Source organism: Simochromis diagramma, unplaced genomic scaffold (assembly GCF_900408965.1).
Source record: "Simochromis diagramma unplaced genomic scaffold, fSimDia1.1 OVJJ01000481.1, whole genome shotgun sequence".
In the NCBI taxonomy this organism is placed as follows: domain Eukaryota; kingdom Metazoa; phylum Chordata; class Actinopteri; order Cichliformes; family Cichlidae; genus Simochromis; species Simochromis diagramma.
In genome coordinates, this window is record NW_024386898.1 from 1,345,115 (window position 1) to 1,363,680 (window position 18,566).

General features: G+C 42.7%; 2 protein-coding genes and 1 long non-coding RNA gene across 3 annotated transcripts in view; all 3 read right to left on the minus strand.

Moving 5' to 3' along the window:
- Positions 1–1,397: 1,397 nt before the first annotated feature.
- On the minus strand, positions 1,398–16,058 carry LOC120735199 (guanine nucleotide-binding protein G(I)/G(S)/G(O) subunit gamma-4). The gene is made up of 3 exons (XM_040034396.1): positions 15,612–16,058; positions 14,262–14,367; positions 1,398–3,599 (listed from the first exon to the last, which is right to left on the minus strand). Exons 2-3 carry the CDS (start codon positions 14,358–14,360, stop codon positions 3,471–3,473), a joined length of 228 nt encoding a protein of 75 aa, XP_039890330.1. The 5' UTR covers positions 14,361–14,367; positions 15,612–16,058; the 3' UTR covers positions 1,398–3,470.
- LOC120735200 lies at positions 4,689–12,916 on the minus strand. The gene is made up of 2 exons (XR_005696204.1): positions 10,433–12,916; positions 4,689–10,325 (listed from the first exon to the last, which is right to left on the minus strand). It is a non-coding gene; the product is annotated as an uncharacterized LOC120735200 (long non-coding RNA).
- Positions 16,059–16,382: 324 nt separating the features above from the next.
- Positions 16,383–18,566, minus strand: part of lyst (lysosomal trafficking regulator) — a 60,891-nt gene continuing 58,707 nt past the window's right edge. Inside the window, exon 54 of the mRNA XM_040034391.1 lies at positions 16,383–18,557. Within this exon, the coding sequence (XP_039890325.1) occupies positions 18,419–18,557 (139 nt within the window). The 3' untranslated portion in view covers positions 16,383–18,418. The remainder of the gene's footprint in view (positions 18,558–18,566) is intronic.

Sequence of the window (18,566 nt, forward strand, 5' to 3'; positions counted from 1 at the left end):
AAAAGGCTATTCATAGCATGTTCAGGGGTTCTTGAAACCCATCCAAACATCCCGCAATGCTGTGGCTTCTCCAGCCCTCGTCTATCAGAGTCTGCTGTTTGTCTCTCACATTTCACTTTTTATTTATATGTGGAGTTCATACTCTATTTATACTATTCCAACTTGTGTTTTTCATCTTTTCCCACTCAGGAATCACTGTACTTTTCCTCCACATCTATAAAGGTTTCTTTTTATCCAGTCAGGTCCCACATGGGAACAATGTGCCTGCAACGATGCAGGGACCTAATTTTAGGGGGTTTTTTTGGGTACACCATTTGTCTTCTCAATAGCGCATATCGTTTCCACAAGCAAAAGGATTTTTCTTAACTTTGATGTAGCCATGAACCAACAACTAAATGTAAGCAATATAACTGCCAAGAGATTTAAGGTGTAGATTGACAGAGATCAAGATTATTCAGATTGTGGAAAAACAAAAGCGTTTCAACTTTAGAAACCAGAAACATATTCATGGAGGAGCCCATCATTCACTGTAAGATGCTGACTGAGAAACTTTGCCTCTCACTGGGGTTTAAATGTGAAATAAATGTAGATAATCCACAGCACAGCTGGTCCCAAGCCTTAAAAAAAAAAAAAAAAAAAAAAAAGAAAGAAAAGAAAAACTATAACACTGACTACTTCTTAATTACATCCTAGCCCTTTGGGATCAACCAGGCGAAGAAAAGAAAAAAAATCAATAAGAGATACCAGTATTCACCTTCTCAGTGTCATTCATCAAAACTGTCAGTGCTGTGCATTAAATCATAACTGCTGTCTCTCATAATATCAACACGCAAGAGTTGATTTCCTTGTTTGTCCAAAAAAAGACCAATTCTGCCTCTGACCCGATCATCAGACCATGAAGTGCAGTGAAAAGTGGCTAAAAATAAAATAACCACTATCAACCAAATTAGGTGGAAAGTTGTAATTTTGGCCTATTCCCCCGGTGAGGATGTAAATGGATGCATGGATGGAGACATGAAGGAGCAACAGCAGACAACGTGAATGCTGATGTCAGCCGCTGATACCTCGAATCATAAAAATCGAGGCCGTTCTTCGTGCAAACTGTGCTGTCACCCAGCACATGTAATGCCCTCCCGCTTTAGATTTGCAGAATAGAAGGCAAACTGGCCAAGGCTGAACTGAATCGTAATCCTTTTCTTTTTTTTTCTTTTTTTTTAAAAAAAAAAAACGCAAGAGTGCATCCAGATGGCCCATGGTTCAGCTCAGCCACAGGAGGTCTCCAATACACACCGAAACACGATGTTCCTCTGCGAGACCCAGAACGATGTGCAGCATGTTGTCGGTGTGATCAGACAGATGCCAGAAAGAGAGAGAAAAATACTGAAGACACAGCACACTGTGGGTTGCCGTTTTCTTTTAATTCATTTGATCCGTCAAAGGATTTTTACAAAGTCTGCTATGTAAATGCTATTTATCCCCCCCCCCCAAAACAATACCATTCATGAATACAGCTGCACGTTGTTGACATATCCGGACTCCAGGGAGATTATTATGTGCAGAGTAGCACCCAGAAAAGTCAATGAACAGGCAATATTTCATATCATAATAGTTCTCTCTGTTATAAATAGAAATAAATCCATGCAATATTCATCTCTAGCCGTCGTATTTCTATTCAGATTTTGGCACCATCCTTGAGATGAGGTCAGCGAGAGTGTCCTGAGGTCAGCTCAGGTTTTCAGATAGGAAATAAAGACGATAATTATCCTGAAGACAATTTGAGTCTGCGTTTGTTACGGTCCAGTATCAGAGACTGATTCCTAATGCAATGGCTATTCAAGTACCAAAAAGGAAGTCCCCACTCACCCTCCCCTTCGATGATAGAAACCTTGACGCAAAAAGCCTGAACCTCCAAATAAAAGAAAGAAAAGAAGAAAAAAGGGACCCTATTATGTAAACGACCCTCAGCGCTGTTTTTAAAAAATACTCACGATAGTATCAATAATTGCATGATTTATAAACGTTCTTTTTCCTCTACGTATCATACAGGCTTAGGAGCACTGCACGTCATGTAGCTGTCAGTGCTGTGCAACAGATATTCGTTAATACTACTGATAACAATATTAATAACGATCAGAACAAGTCATCATAAAAATCAGCAAATGCTATTCAACTACCATGTAAAGGAAATGTTTCGACAGTGTGCTTTTTTTCTTCCAAAAGAGAAAAAACCCAGAACAGAAAAAGAAAAGGCTCTGGGAAGCACAGTGTGAAGATCACACCGCTCCCACAGAAGTTGGCACCGTAACATACTGTACACTCGAAGAGACTGACGGTCCCTCGGAAACAGAGGAGGCTGTCAAAAAGGAGCAGAGAAACATGCAGGCCTCCAGTTTGGTATTAATGTCAAAGGCCTCGCCATTCACTCTAGGACAGGCAAAAAGGAAGAAGAAAAGAAGGAAAAGAATCAGGCTCAGGAAACATGCCCAGAAATTAAGAGAGACTGCTGAAGGGAACAAGATGTCCTGCAAAAAAATAAAATAATGATATTTTATATCTATTCCTGCAGAGAGCTGCAGGATTAACTGATGCCTTTTCAGATTCGAAAGAAAAGAGCAAATCAAACCGAGAAGCAAAGTTAGAATGCATTAGAGTGGGCAGAAGGTGGCAGATTCATAAATAATTCTTGACTTAAGGGTTTGTTTGCACAGTGATAACCCCGAAGAACTCATCTGGCTGTTGAAACATTAGCTCTGCACCTTTCAAAAAAAACAGTCCACTCATTTCTTTGCAGCAGAACGCGACGTGCGGCCGCCTCATTCTTACTGAGAGTGCAGCGGAAATTATTCACTGTGAGATACGGTTTCCGTTTCTGGGCTTTAATCTGAATCAGATTGTGCTAAAGCGAGTGGGTTAATTGTCGATGCTGAAACTGAAACCACTGCTGAGGGAAGTCGTCGAATTTTTAGTGGTGCTTTAAGTGTTGCTACTAATAGTTACATCTGTGCATTGAGAGCCATTTAAAAAAGAAAAGAAAAAAACCACTAACACAAGTCATGATTGAGTTTATACAAAGACCTACACATTTTTATTCAGAAAGAAAAAGGGGAAATAAATGTTTTTTAAAAAAAGTCAAACACTGGGCAAAGTTGTTTCCTGAGGCAAGTTCAAATCTAGCACAGAAAAAGAAAAAAACCAAAACATCTCTCATCTCTTTGAGCACTAAGCAAGGCTGTTTCTCTAATAACAAAGCAATAACAAACCTATTTAACAAGACATTATACGCCCACTGGGTTGCCAGTTTGGTAGCTGACTCCCCCAAAACCTTCAGCCACCAGGGGCAGAGCTGACCAACAACAGAGTGTCCTCGCCTTGGCAAAACTCAGCTCAATGCCTATGGCCAGTAGCTTCAGGTGTGGTGAAGACAGAGAAGCCAGGCAACGCCATGCCTGCACAGCTCTACCAGCAGCTCATCAGAGGATGGTGCAGAAGAACTTCTTCTCCCGGAAGGGGTTCTCGGAGGCGGGCACGGGCACGATGAGGGGGTCCTCGCGTATGTGCGCCTCGCAGTATGCCATCAGGTCTGCGGCAGCTTTGGATACCTGAAATATTTAGAAATTTTTGATCAGACATTTCAGATTTATTCTTTAAACTGTGTGATGATGTTTCAAGGCCGTTTTTTGGGGTGCTACCAGAAACACGCAGTCCTGCATTTCAGATTTTCAATCAATGTTCATGTTGTTAAAGTTGCTTCCAGTGTTCTCTTACTAAAGTTCAGTAGTCATGGCTTCAAAGTTCAAACTCATCCTGGGGCCATAGCTGCATCTCATTTCTGATCTCTGCACTTTAGCTGTCTAAAAAGCAGCATAAAGGACCCCCAGAAAATAGCGAATAACATCGTATTACACAATTTAAACCAGATGATTAGTTTTTCCCCAGAATCAATTAAATGCTGGCTCTCTTTGTATCTTTGTTAAGAGATACGACAAAGATCGGTTGTGAGAAGCTTCCCTAGTTGGTGCTTAAAAGCTAAAGAGGTTGAAACGGTCACTGCAGCTCATGAAATTCATGCAGTCACATGAAATCCAGTGTGAAGGAGCTCAGTGTTCGGAAGTTGCAGGGTAACCCTTCTCTGGGCATGAAGTGAAAAAACAGTCCTGTTATGAAATATCTTGGAAATCAACGACTCCTGAGCTGAAGAGGACTGAGACCTTTCACCTTGCTGTCAGCGCAGAGTGTGGCGACACCATCAGTGCTCAAGTTCAGCTCAAGTACAGGTTTGAGTAACTCGCAGACATCGGACCGTACGCACACATCAAAGTATTCATGGTAAAGTTTTCAAACTAGTGACCCATCAATATTTCAGTAACCGAATTAATTCGTATTGTACAATCAAATTCAGACTATGGGCACCAACTGATGAACTGTGTAAACATTTACCAATATTCCTCTCATCTATCAGTCCCGGGCATCATCGCTTGGAGATGATTTTTTTGGGACTATAATAGTAATGCTGGAGAATTTTTATGTTTTTATTGATTTTTAATGGGAAACACTGGTTTGCTCTTCAGACCCCACTGTGTTTGTGTCTTCTGTCAGACTCCTCTTTCTCATCCCCCACACAGAAACATGTTCCCTTACATAGGAAAATAAAGTTGTGGCAGTATGCAGATAGCACGTTTCATGTTGCCAACAGTAATGCTTCGCACAAACTTTTTTGCGCAGGGTAAAAACATTTTAGTGCAAATATTAGTGGATGAGGCCCAAACGTCTTTTCTTGAGAGCAAGGTGAATAAGCTCACACACCTCTGCAGCTCACCATTTATTCATTCTCAGAGCAGATGTTTCTGAAGTTAAACTCACACCAGATGAGACCTGGGCAAATTGCTGTAAGGCTCTTTCAACTTGCATATTGCCGATGTTCCCGATTTGTCAGCGCCTGTAGCGACTGCACCGATGCCCGTTACCCGAGCCTCAGGAACCAGGGCGAGAAAGCTCGTCGAGGTAACTCACGGGTCTTAAGGTGGGACTTCAACAAGCATAGCACGAAGCATGTGACATCTTCCAAGGCAAATGAAAAGAAAAGAAAAAAAGTCGAACGGTGACCATAAATTTTATAGTACAGTCAGACTGTATGTGAATGCAGGTTTTCAACTGGGAATTGAGTGGGAGGTTACGGGAGGGGAGGCGGCAAATGGAGAGCAGAGGAGCAGCTGCATCAGGGGGCTGGCGAGGGCTCAGGGATCTATGTGGAGGACAGAGCCATCTGATCTCCTGCCTGCCACTTCACCTCACCCACTGCTGCTCTCACAAGAGAATAGCACAGCTTTGGTCCTCAGCATGGATTGTTACATTACCGTTTCGACCATCTTGCAGCCTGAAATGGAGCCGTTTCAACTCAAAATCCCACAAAAAGAGAAGAAATGGCAGAAAACCAGGATGTGTTATTCAGTTTCTTAATTTCAACATCCCTACCAAGCACTTAGCCACAAGGACACCCATATCTATTTAAAAAAAAAAAAAAAAAGAAAAAAAAAATCTATTAAACATGTTCTCTTCCCTCTCTCCCCACAAACAGCCTTTACTGCCTGCTTTGCTTTCACATCAGGCAACCACAACAATTTAACAATACGCTCACAGGTCACACAGTCTGGCAAACACTGAGGTACATCATGCTGTGCCAGTAAATCGGAAAACAAGAATAAAAGTCTGTAGCCATCTCAACAACTCAGTTTTGAGCCAAACGCTAATGTCAGCGAGCCGACTTTAAGCTTTATCGTGTTTACAGTATCAACCATATTTACCATATTAGCATTATGCTGTTTGCTAAATGCCACAAAAACAAACAGTCCAGGCGATATTATCCATTAAATGAAATATTGGCCACATTAAAAAAAAAAAAAAGTGACATTATTAAAAGGTCAGGGATCACCAGTGTCCCCACAAACCATCCTGAAAGGAGCAGTGAAGCCTTTGATTTTGTTCCACATGGTTGGACTGCTGAGAGGAATGGCAGACTCTCTGCCATTCCTCTCGTAATCATAATTCATTCTCACTGGAAAGTTAGCTTTTGCCCAAATTTTTTAAAATCAAGAACAGTTTAGATATACTCACGGCCACTTTATTAGGTACATCTGCTCATTAATGCAAAAATTATTTCTAATCAGCCAAATGCATGATGGTAGCTCGGTGTAGTTTGACACGTCATCATGCTCAAACTGAGCAGAGTGAGGGAGAAAGGTGATTTAAATGATTTTCAAGGTTGAGCATTTCAGAAACTGGTGATTTACTGAGATTGTCACCATTTGGGGTTTACAGAGAATGGTCTAAAGGACAAAATACTGAGTGAGCAGCAGTTCTGAGTGAAAATGCCTTGTTGATGTCAGAGGGGAATAACCAAACTTGATTTGAGATTATAGGAAGGCAACAGGAAGTCAAATCACCACTTGTTGCAACCAAGCTGTGCAGAAGAGCATCTCTGAATGCACAACCCGTCACAACTTTGAGCAGATGGGCTACAGCAGCAGAAGACCACACCGAGGACAACAGAAGACTGGATGTTGTTTGGTCTCATGAGTCGATTTTTGCTGCAACACTCACATGGAAGGGCAGCATATGGTTTAAACACGAGAGCACAGACAAATCCTACCTTGTATCAATGCTTCAGGGGGTGCTGGCAGTGTAATGGTGCAGGGAATATTTTCTTGACACACTTAGTATCAACTGTGTATCATTTAAAGACCCCATCAGATCGTATTTTTACTGAATGTCCATCCTTTTATGACCACGGTGCACCGGTCTCTTGACGACCGCTTACAGTACGGTATTCCTGCACGTGAAAGAGCTCAAATCTGTCTCAGACTGATTTCTTAAACATGACAGTGACTTCACTGTACTCAAATGGCCTCCAGTGTCACCAAACCCGTTTTTGCATGCAACTGAACAGGAGATTGTTAGCAACTGTACTGCATTCATGTCAGCATCGACCAAAACATGAGGAATGTTTAAAGCACCTTCTTGATGCCATTAAAAAGGCAAAACTGTGCTCTAACCCAGTACAAGCAAAGTGTAACTATAGAAGATGGACAGCGAGTGTCTCTCTCATATTCACCGCTTTTGAACTACTTTTAAAAACGACCCCATGAAAGTACGACATCCTGTTCAAACTACAAATGCACAGCGGAGTCATTTTCCCCCACTGGTGCTTTCATTTCCATCGAGCACCTCTTTCAGCAAAATCCAACCCAAAGTTAAGTTTAGTTATAAGCTGTGCAATGCATGAAACTTAAAAAGGAAAGCCAAGCATACTGACACAGCAGTGTTACCACGCATGGCTACCTCTCTGCATCATTCTGTCAGCTTTCTGCTCCAGCCACGGTACTGTCGCCACCTTCTTCCAGCTAATGCGTTTCTATTATTTATGTCTGCACCTACATCATGGATCCCCTTTTGCAGTTCCTCTGTTGCTGATAAAAGCTGTTAAGTCACCTAATACTCAATACACCACACGGTGATATTTCAGAACAGAGGTGTCTGTGCTGAAACTAAAAAAGACTCAACGCCACACTTTAGTTGGCAGAATTGTAACACTGCATTCATGAGAGGATCAATCGTCATCAGTGACTGTACGCTTACAGACCCACCAGTGATCTGAATATTTGGAATAATGTGACTAATGCGTTGATTAACAGAGAACTTTAATTAGCTGAAATAAAAATTAGTCGCTCAGACACAATGTACCCCAAATGGCTACCTAAAAACTAAAAAAAAAAAAAAAAAAAAAAAAAAAAAGACCAAACTCAGGCACTAATTACAGAATCCAAGCTTGCATGAAGTGTGAACACTAACAAAGCAAACAGTTTAATTATTTTCATAATCAAAGTAAATGCAGTCATTTTATTATGCAACTGCAGCCAAATGCTCCTGCTCTGAACAGGAGGCTCACAGGACAGAGTGGTGCTGCTCAGTGTGTGTCGTCAGGCCCAGACTGATTGTAATTACACCGCAGCCCCATGATGGAAGGAGAGTCCTCCTAATTAGCACAGATCACATTCCTTTGGCTGATTGAGCAATTAATGAGAGTGTGGTGATCCCTCAATCAGCAGCACAGAGACCGCTCTTGTCACACTCTCCCTCGTCAGATCCCTTAATTAAATTTAAGGGATCGCCAGGCGTGGCCAAGTCTCCTTTTCCCTCTGCTTTTATATCCATGCACATTCGAGTTCTTTTATGAAGTATTATTTGGATCGCCACATCTGATGCACTATGCGGTTATTAAATACTAGCAGCTGTCTCGCTTTCGTTGAGCAACCGCCGAGAAAATGATACAGATGTGAATCATGCTGCAACTGAAGCTGCTGTTTTGCAGAGCAACAAGATCCCCCCCCCTTAATTTGGAAATTTAAACAAAGCTTAAAATATTATGTTGCCTGAAAATGTCTGAACACCATTACAGCTAAGCTAACGCTTCATATAAAAGGAAAAAAGCAGATGATCCTCAATACTTAACATCAGTGTAACAACACTTGCATGAAAACCAAAGTTAGGAGGATTTGGCTAAAGAAGTTGTTATTAAAACAGTTTCTTTCTATAAAATCCTAGATTGACAGTAAAACTTTAATTCTCATCTTAAGACAAGAGGCTCATATATTGCAATAAACCATTTATAACTCCATGCTGCTGAAATGCGTGTAGAGACGTGGGTCACAAGACAATAATTTATGAATCAAACAATATTTTTTCAGCTGCCTTGCTGTCGTTCTGGCACCATCCTGTGAATCCACTCGAGAACTGGCTGCAGGCCTGAACATAATGTGCAAAAAACAACAAGGAAACTGTCCATTTTTCTGATGCTGGGTTTTCTTTCTGCATAGACAGTCTGATAAGACTGCCATCCAAAACCTTGAAAGTTCTTCTACGCGGTTGCATACGGGGGAGGAAACCTCGTGTTTTGATTCGGGAACACTGATGCTCTACGTCAGAATGGCTACCTACAGTCATGTGAGGGGACACACCTACCTACACTCATGATTCAGTAGCTTTAAAAACCACCTTTGGCAGCAACAAATTGGACTAGCAATCTCTCACACCTTGTGAAGAAATTTTGGACCACTCTCTTTCTAAATTTGTAAAGTTTGAACAAATTTAGAATGGTTTTAGAGCCTAAATCTCCCAAAAAACATTGATTTCTTGGCATTATCCTATAGATGCTGGAGAATTTGGATTTTTATTTTCCTATCCACTGCAGTGAGTTTCCCCCATCTCAGGTTGGCAGATCACGTGCCGTTTTGTCCTTCCTCATTTCCTTCTAGTCTGTTAGTTTTTCCAATCATCTCTGCTTCACTCTAAGGTAAAGACGTCTCCTTACATAGAGTACTGACTAGTCAGTGCGCCATTATTCTTACAAGTTTGCAAACTTAAGTTGTGCTGCATGAAGTCAGACTTGTTCAGTCATTTTCTAAATGTACGCATGAACTTTAACATGCTAACTGATGCCTGCAGAGAGGAAGCTCTTGGCTGTCAGAGCACTGCACCGCCTGACCTTGGGGGTGAAACTGCTGGGACGTCTGCTCCCGGGACAGATTGCGTTAACACACCCGAATGCTCCAGACATGCAAACTGCCAAAACGGCTGCGTTCATAGAGGTGCTCACACCTGCTGATGATCAGTTAATGAAGTGCATTTGATTGTCAGCACCTGGCTGAGCGGCTCTGTGCCTGTGGAAGCAGTACGAGGATACTGCATGGAGTCCTGTTAAAAAACACTTTTCACAGACTCCACAATGATCTCACAAAAAGTAGCCAAAGTGCATCAGATTTATTAATATAATAAAGTTATTGCTATTAACAGGCTTCAAAACCAGAGGAAGAATTGCTCTTTAATAATGGTTTGAACTCAATCTGCTGGTTTGTGTTGAAAAATTAAAAAAAAAAAATTCAACATTTTCAGCAATTTTCCAATGAACATTTGGCATTTTAGAGTTTGTGTTGTCTACAAAAATGCTGCAGTCCCATTGCACACATGCTGTGTTAAAAAAACAAGTAATGGTTTTGCTGTTCGGTACACTTAATATCTTTAAAACGCATGAGGTCTTATTTTGATGAGCTACCTGAAAGAAGCCCAAATTGATACCTAATCTTCTTAAAACTGATTGCAGTTTCGGGCGGATCACTTTACTTTTTAAGACGATGAGGTTTGCTTGTAAGCAGCCTTTGTGCTGTGCTGAGTAGGAATGAAGGTGTTTGGCCGGCTTCCATGCTTAGCTATATTGCTGAGTGAACAGCCTCTGATCTGCAGGGCAATCATTCCCCAAACACACGAGGAGCCTACTGAATGAGATGACATTAAGTTGCACAAGAAGTCATTCATAAAAGAAAATGTTCAGAATTGTCCCAACATGCCAGAAACATGAACAGAAAACAGGAAGTAAACATACCGAGAAAATGATGCCTGGAATGGACGGAAGCACCAAACTGATGTCTAATTGCAGCAACAGCCTCGTGGTGATCGACCACAAAGAGTGCACAGGGAGCAAAAGTCAATATTTAACCAGGTGTTGTTTAATGAGGAAACAATACTGCTTCACAATAATGTGTGTGGTGGAGAAGTAATCCTGCAGCCACACTGACCTAAATTGGTGGAAAGTTACTGTCAGAGCTGGTTAGCAGCCACCAAAGCCCACCTTTCCTACGGGTTCATCCCTCACATTTAACACACTGGTCTGCTTGGAATTCCAAGCTGTGCACAGCAGAGGCGATGATAAGGTGAACCGAGACTTCGTGCAATGCCTGTCAGAAGACATCGGACTAAAGTTTAAAAAAAAAAAAAAAAAAAAAAAAAAAAAAAAAAAGACCCACATGCATTTTATTGGCATGTCACAGTCTGCTGTGGAAGTCAGTGGTGGGAAATGCAACGGTTGTAGTTTGAGGGTTTATGTGACAGGGAACTAGGCCAAATCTGATAATGTTGACTCAAGCGATATCACTAAGGCTCAGAAAAATGTGAGGATGCAGATTGGGGGAGTTAAAAAGAAGTGATCCCACTTAGCGGATCAGACAGCAGTGGTCGGAGACTACAGCACAACCAGAATTATTGTGCAATGAACTTGCAGTCTCTTTGCCTTTGAAATGGCCGCTTCAAAGATGGAGACCTGATTTTGAGAACTCATGTGATCAACTTTGGTCCTCGATTTGGCATTGAAACACCAATAAGGCAGAGTCCATCTGCCATCAGTTTACAGCTTAATGTAATCATGCTGGCTATTCAATCTAATTTAAATAGTACCATATCACAGCTGTCACTTCAAGGTGCTTTTAAGTAGATCCCCTAAAATAATACAGAGAAATCCCAACAGTCAGAGGACCCCTAATGAGCAAGTTCTTGGCGACAGTGAGAAGGAAAAACTCCCTTTTAACAGGAAGAAACCTCGAGCAGAACCAGGCTCAGGGAGGTGCAGCCATCTGCTGTGACCGGCTGGGGGTGAAATTACAATAAGTTTGAAATTCTTCCACATAGTGTGACATAGTTGCTGCAGGAATGCAATTTAACTACAAAATGACAAAGTGGCTTGGCAACTTTGCTTTTCATGTGAGAGAAACAAGAATAGAACCAGTTGGCAACCAGTTGAGTCGAGTCTCCTGCTGCAAGAAGTCATCACAGATGAGTTGAGCCCATCAGTGTAAATCTCAGAGTGATTACGATGTGCTGGAAATCTGACCGCGCTTTTAAATTAGAGGGCAGTTACTTGTAGAACGTCACTAATTTGAGTGATTGCAGTCAGAGCCATAAATCAAGAACTCAAACCTCACTAACAAACACCAAACATCATCAAACGTCAATTACTTGCTAACTAGCTAGCGCTGACGAACGTTCCCTCCCTTCTAATTGCTATAAATTTGTTGTTGATCCCTTCCACTACATAACCAAGATGGTGTTTAAAATGCATTTAACAGGTTAAAATAAAGAGGTAGTTTAGGGTCATTTATTCCCCCCCCCACATATGCAACTGACACCTGCAATCCACAACCATGTCCATGAACGTCAGAGGTACTCCTTCAGAACATCAAGAGGCCCTGCTGATGTCATAGTGACCACAGTTACCTTTTATATACAATCTATAGAAGTGCCCAACATTCCTCATTCAACTTTACACAATCCAGGGACTCAAAATAACAAATATGCAAGTTTGTAATTACACTGAACTGTCACCGAGTCGAGTTGCAAGGTGGGAAAAAGTGCGCCAAGCATCCATCACGAGTCTGGCAAAAATGACGGCACTGCAATACTCAAAACTGTGGCGCGCTTCTCTAAAGAAAAGAAATCCAAGAAAGACGAGGGAAGATAATAGCAGTGATTTACTCCAACTGGACCAGGCCATCTAATAAATGGGTTAAAGCTTTTATAATGGACTGAGACAAAGAGTGCACAATAATAGCGGACTCAGGATTCAACACATGGATGTTATCTTGAATGTTTTATGAGTGCAGAGTTATTACACTGTGCGTCTAAATCAAGAAAACATAATAGGCTGGAGTAACAGAAAGAAAAGTGGACCATGTCACAGGGATGAAGGTTTAAACAGGACTAGTGATACATTGTTTCCACGCCCATGTACAGCAGTGCGTCTTGGTCTCTAAATATACCTAAAGCCTGCCTAAAGAAATTTGTGGAAACACAGTCACACTGGCACCGCCTCCTCATGCTGGTCACATGATACTATGAGGATGTGTCCCATTCTTCAACCAGCATTTGTCATAAGTCAGTATAATTGAACAGCACGCTCAAGTTGATCAAACAAGTATTCAGTGGGGTTGATGTCATTACTGCAGGCATGCCACACCATCCACTCCACTCCCAAATTCTGGATGGAGTCTCTGATTTGCAGGGGCGAGCACAAGCAGAATCTGGACTCATGGTTGAACATAGAATAGAATAGAATAGAATTCAACTTTATTGTCATTGCACATGCACAGGTACAGGGCAACGAAATGCAGTTTGCATCCATCCAGAAGTGCTTTAGTGATATAGATATATTACAATATATATTAGCAATAATATAGATATGTGAGTATATTACAGAAATGGGTCTAACATGGTGTTCCTCCACATGTTCAGGTTCCAGTGCACATATTGGTGACACCAGTGCAAACATGCCTGATGGTGAAGGGCTCGGGACAGGCCGCCACAAAACCGGAGATTGCATGGAGTCTGTTCTACATCATCTGGGTAGAGAGCCGCTGTCGTATCATCCTGCAAATCTGTAGAAGACTGCTAACAGTTCTTAAGCGCCAACTTCACCGCCTTTCTCTGACATCCTCCATTATCGGAATCTTCGTCTTCAATTTGGAGATTGTACTAGAGCTCACTCCAAATAATGCTGCATCTTGGTTCTGCAGCTTGAAGTTGTCCTACAGCGCAAGCACCAAATCAGTCAAACGTGGCATGTTTGGATTAGACACCAACTGACTGCTGCAGCAGGGTCCATTAGCTTGCCAAGTTGGCAAGTTTTTCATGGGCGGAACAAATGCACTTTCCTTACAAGTGGTACCATTTAAGGAAAAATAAACAAGATTTCCAACTGTATAATATTTATTCCCAAGAGGCTTTTTGTTACAACAAAAACAAATTGACCAAAGACAAATTTCCTTACTTTTTGTGCCAGGTTTATTTTGATCTACCTCAATACGTCTGACAGCAAGCCAATTCAACCCCACTGTGGAAATGAGGATTCATTTAAAAATTAAATAAATAACGTTCAAACAGCTGGGCACTGTAGTGTTTACCAACGGTGATTCAAACAGGAGTAATTAGTGCATTAATAAAGGATGCAGATTTAGTGCACGAGTGAGTATTTTAAACACGAGGAAAAGCCAATGCAGTGTGGCTAATTGATGCATTTTTCCCAGTTTTTGGACGACGGCACCATCATCCCGGCCATTTCTTCTTTTAAACAGTGCTACTGTGTGCAAATATGAAGCCATGAGAGCCAAGCGTGATAATGTTGCCAATTGTAAGCCAGCAAAGTTAATTTTGTGCTTTATTCAGACAAAAATGAGCAAAAATGAAATGCTTGCTGAGAACTGTCACTCATCGAGACGCGCCTATTGAACTGCTCCAAAATCCCAGCCGATGTTAGAGGCACACAAAGCTTTCAGTTCCACGATAAGTGGAGGTACGGTTTTTGAGTAATTGCATACTTGGTAACAGAAGCGATGTGAAAATATTTGTTCACGTGCGCAGACAATAACAACAATAAAGCTTTGTACCTTTATCCTATCCATGCAGGCCTCCATCTTCAGTTGCTCCACAGCTTTCCTGGCTTGGGAGATGCTGGCCGTGCTGTTGTTGGCGATGCCGTCCTTCATGGTGCTCCTGTGACGCCAAACAGGTGCAAGGGAGGGGGGGGGGAGAGACTCAGTGAACTTCACATTAAATCAGCACCCCCCTGGCGACAGCTCTACCCTGATGGAGCAGCTACTCTACTACAACCTCACCCCCACCCGTTCCTTTTTACACAGTAAAACTTGGAAGGACCCATTTTGTTTGTCCATTTGTTATCTGAAGAAGCTGCTCTGTGGGCATCAGCTGGACAGCAGTTTGTCATTTTTCAGCCAGCGCTCATGCATGATTGCTTTTCTTCCTTTGTCACGTTATTATTTAGACCAACTGGCTGGGGGGGGGAGGTTAGCAAGGAGTGGAGGGCTGGGAGGGATTAAGACACACACACACACACACCCCCCTAGTATTTTGCTCAAGTGCACTTCAGCAGGAGTTTATGCTGGTACACCTAGAAAAGCAAAGCACCTGCAGCTTCTCCCCAGTTCCTCCCAGGATCTGCAGATCTTTCCACTGCTGGCCTTCCTCCTCTCAACTTTCACCTCAAGAGTACATCAGCTGCAGCTCTGCAGATCAATTCTCGCAATCACTACATCTTACTCCCATTTTAGCCTCCTTGAGCCACCCCCACCCACCCACCACTGAAATGTCCCAGTTTGGCAGCCACGGCAAAAATGTGCCCACAGATGTGTTTTCTAATAATTTGCTTTAAGAAATGAAGCATTTCACTGGAGGTGAGGGGTTGCTGAATCAATCCCCCTTTCTATGATAATATGCATTATTATTATTGCGCATCTATTCTTTGTTAAAAATCACACAAAAAATGTATTTATCTTAAAGCAGACGGTCGAAGACGACAAATTCATCTGCCATCCCTCCAGCCTCCACAGCTCTACGGCCAATTTATAGCTTTTAAATCACACCCTCGTAGGAAGCCATCGGGCCTTCTCCGTTTAGGTTCGCTTTGGATGCATCCATCCTGAGGGTTGCTCGGCTGTATTCGCCCCTGTGCAGTTTTATCCAAATGCAACGATGCTGCTAATTGCTGATGCAGATCTGTGAAAACGCGTGCGACTATTTATTTCTAAGAGGAGATTAATCTGTGGACACACAGCGAGCTGCGGCCCTGGTTAGAGCAGAAAACAGCAAACCATGCATCATGTGGGGGAAAAAAAAAAAGGAGCAGCAATGATTTTTGCACTGATGATAAACATTTTGAAATAAATCCCTGCATTGGTCGGATACGCGCTCATTAATGTAGCCTGCAGCCGCCGACCTACCTGAAATGTGCCAGTGGTTTTCCAATTTGGGAGAATTCCGGGTTGACTCCACCCAACACACACAGACACACACACGCGCGCACACACAAAGATCTGTCAAATATGAAACGATAAGAGGAAATCCCAGCCTCGCTTCGGTCTGGACTGAACCCGAGGAGCCAAAAATCTCGGCGTCTTTAAATGTCGCCTCGGCGGCTCGCTCAGTGCGTATTCCGTGTAGGAAGATGAGCTCCAAGCGGTGAGGTCTTGGTGAGCACCACGGCTGGACTTGGAGAGATGTTACGCAGCAGCAGCAGGGGGGGAAACCTCTGTATGACGATCAGATACAGGCTGTGGGGCGGGGAGCACTCGATCAGTGGACCAGGAGCAGCAGCAGCAGCAGGGAGCCGGGATGAGCTTCAGCTGTCCAGAGTGGCCGTAAACGCACCGACGCTGCCTGTTAGTCAAATTAGGAGCGGCTGATTCTAATTAGCTTGATTGCTGCAAAAGGCAGCGCAGGTCTGCAGGCTTTCCCCGTATCGTTTATTATTTTATTTTCTATCAGCTTTGACATCACCGTGTCCCCCTGATGGCCTCACCCTTAACGACTGCACGCGCTCTTAAGCGTGGCTTGCATCCTGATAACTTTTAAAATTTTAATTTGTTTTTCCTGTTCGTGCTTCCGATCTGATTTGTGCAGTACGACACGAGTTTCTGCTTACTTTATGTCCCTGAACGCAACCCCTCCCCCAACACACGCACACAAAGAAATGGACACAATCAACACGACGATAATATTTCTTCAAATATTTATAGATTTTTATATATTTATAATATGCTTATCACTTGGTTCATTCAAACACGTACACGCATACAAACAAAACTAAACATTAGGAACCTTCAAGATGCCAAAAATGCAAAGGAAAAAAACCGAAAACTAGCAGGAGGGGCCAAAATACAACTTAAGCAACCTAAAACGATGATCTTAAATTATGCATAGCTTTAAGTCATTAACAGAAAAATAATATTTCCTTCCGTCAGAAAATCTGCTGTCACATTTTCTACCTTTTGCATTAAAAAAAACAAACAAAAAAAAATACATACAAACACACATTTGGGTTGAGAGGTTGTGGTTCACATAAAGTTTTTCATACATTTCATAGAGAAAATCAGTAAACAAACACAGTAACATCATGTCCACGTAGGATCAGGAAGAAAAATAAATCAGGTCGAAGCGAAAAGGAATGAGTTAACAAGAAATAATCCCTTTCTCAAGTAAGTGTAAGACATTAGTCGTCACCGGGTGCTGCAGTCACCACAAAAGGGAATAAAAACTAATTGTTTCACAGCTGTCTTAGAAAAAGAAACGAAATGAACCCTGGTTTCTTCCCACATGAAACAAGGTACCAAAAACATGACCTATTGCATGTCTGTGTCTGATATTGCTTTCTGGATTTGATTTATTAGTGGAATTAAATCAAGCTCAGTTTGTGTTAAGGCCACAGATCATTGGCTCTACTTAAACTGAAGTAGCTGAGGGGGAAAAAAAAAAGTGCTTCTGATTCTCGTTTAAGAAACCGTGAAGTGCAGTAACGTAAGTGGGAATGTAAAGAAAGGCTACATGGATCCTGGAGTGGGTTAAGAAAAAGAAACAGCTGCTCGGCCGTTTCCCAGACCGATGTGTGTAGTGTATATGATATCAGCCGACGCGACGCTCTTTACTAAACCCTCCCACACCAACTGCACCCTTTTAGTAATGCTGCACAGGTGCTAAGTAAGTGTGGGAGATCAGTGAGGATCACGGAGCATTCAGGAAATCACTCTCTCCTCCGCCTTCTTCCTCCTCCGACTGAAAGCATCTAACAGTTTGTTAATTGCTTTCTCAAAAAAATAAATAAATCAGCCCTGTAAAGTAGTGAAAAGTGGTTCTTGTGCATTTAAGCGACGGGCAAGAGAGATGAGCCTCCGTGGTGTTTTTAAAGAGCAAATGGGCTGGTTTAACTAAGGGAAGCCTTAAAACAAGGAGCATTGCAGCAAATGTTACATCCACATTCACACAGTCAAGGGCAGCATCGTCCTAGCATGCAAAAGCAGGACAGAACAACAGGCACCCACAAGGTCCCCTCGGTCCGTCAACTGAGGTCAGACACAAAGTAAAGCAGGTCTGTGACTCTAGCGTTCAGATCTGAGTGGAGCAGACAGCGCGGCGGAGGGACGTCTCACTCCCGCAGAGCGGGACCTCTCCTGGCGACAGACGCGAGGAGGGGGCTCCCCTCCCTTGCAGCCACTGCAGCGTCAGCAAGACGCGTTCACTGAGCTGGGGCGGCGATCTGTCAGACCGCACGCTGCAGGAGACGTGAGCGATGTCGAGGTGAAACACGAGGGTCTTCACACTTTGAGTCTGGCTTTGTCCAGACCATAGCAGCTTACCAGGAAACGGCTAAATCAACACCAGCCAACAAAAACACATCAGCAGGAATTAAAGACTCGACAAATGAAACACTCTCAGAAATACATCCTGTATAAAGTGTCTGATGCAGCCTCAGCCAAATACTCAACCATTCCTGCAAGAGTCCATTTTAATGTATTTATAAATATATACTTATCTACATATAATACTATTTTCATAATCATTTCTTGATGCTGGGAGTGGCGGCGGTACAGTTTGCTCTGCTGGGGATGGCTTTATTTAAAAGTCAGGGAGGGTTCAGAGAGTTTGAGGACATGCTGACATGTCCTCCTCTCTGTCAGTGCAGACAAGAGGAGGAGGAGGAGGAGGGGAGGTCCTCTTGCTGAGAAGTGGACAGGCGCAAACATCACACAAACACTCATCCTGCAGCATAGCTGCTCAGGAAGGAGTAGAACATGGGCAGCTTCATGCGCTGCTGGTCCCGTCGACACCACGCCATCACCGTGCCCTCGCTGTTGGCCGTGTAGAGGTGGTGGCCATCACACGAGTACGTCAGGCTGAAGCAG

Bases quoted from the DNA above. Each gene is read 5' to 3' on its own strand.
- LOC120735199 (XM_040034396.1), bottom strand. From the start codon at position 14,360: ATGAAGGACGGCATCGCCAACAACAGCACGGCCAGCATCTCCCAAGCC. The intron at 3,600-14,261 runs GTACAAAGCTTT...TAAATATTTCAG, and splicing joins CCTGCATGGATAGGATAAAG to GTATCCAAAGCTGCCGCAGA.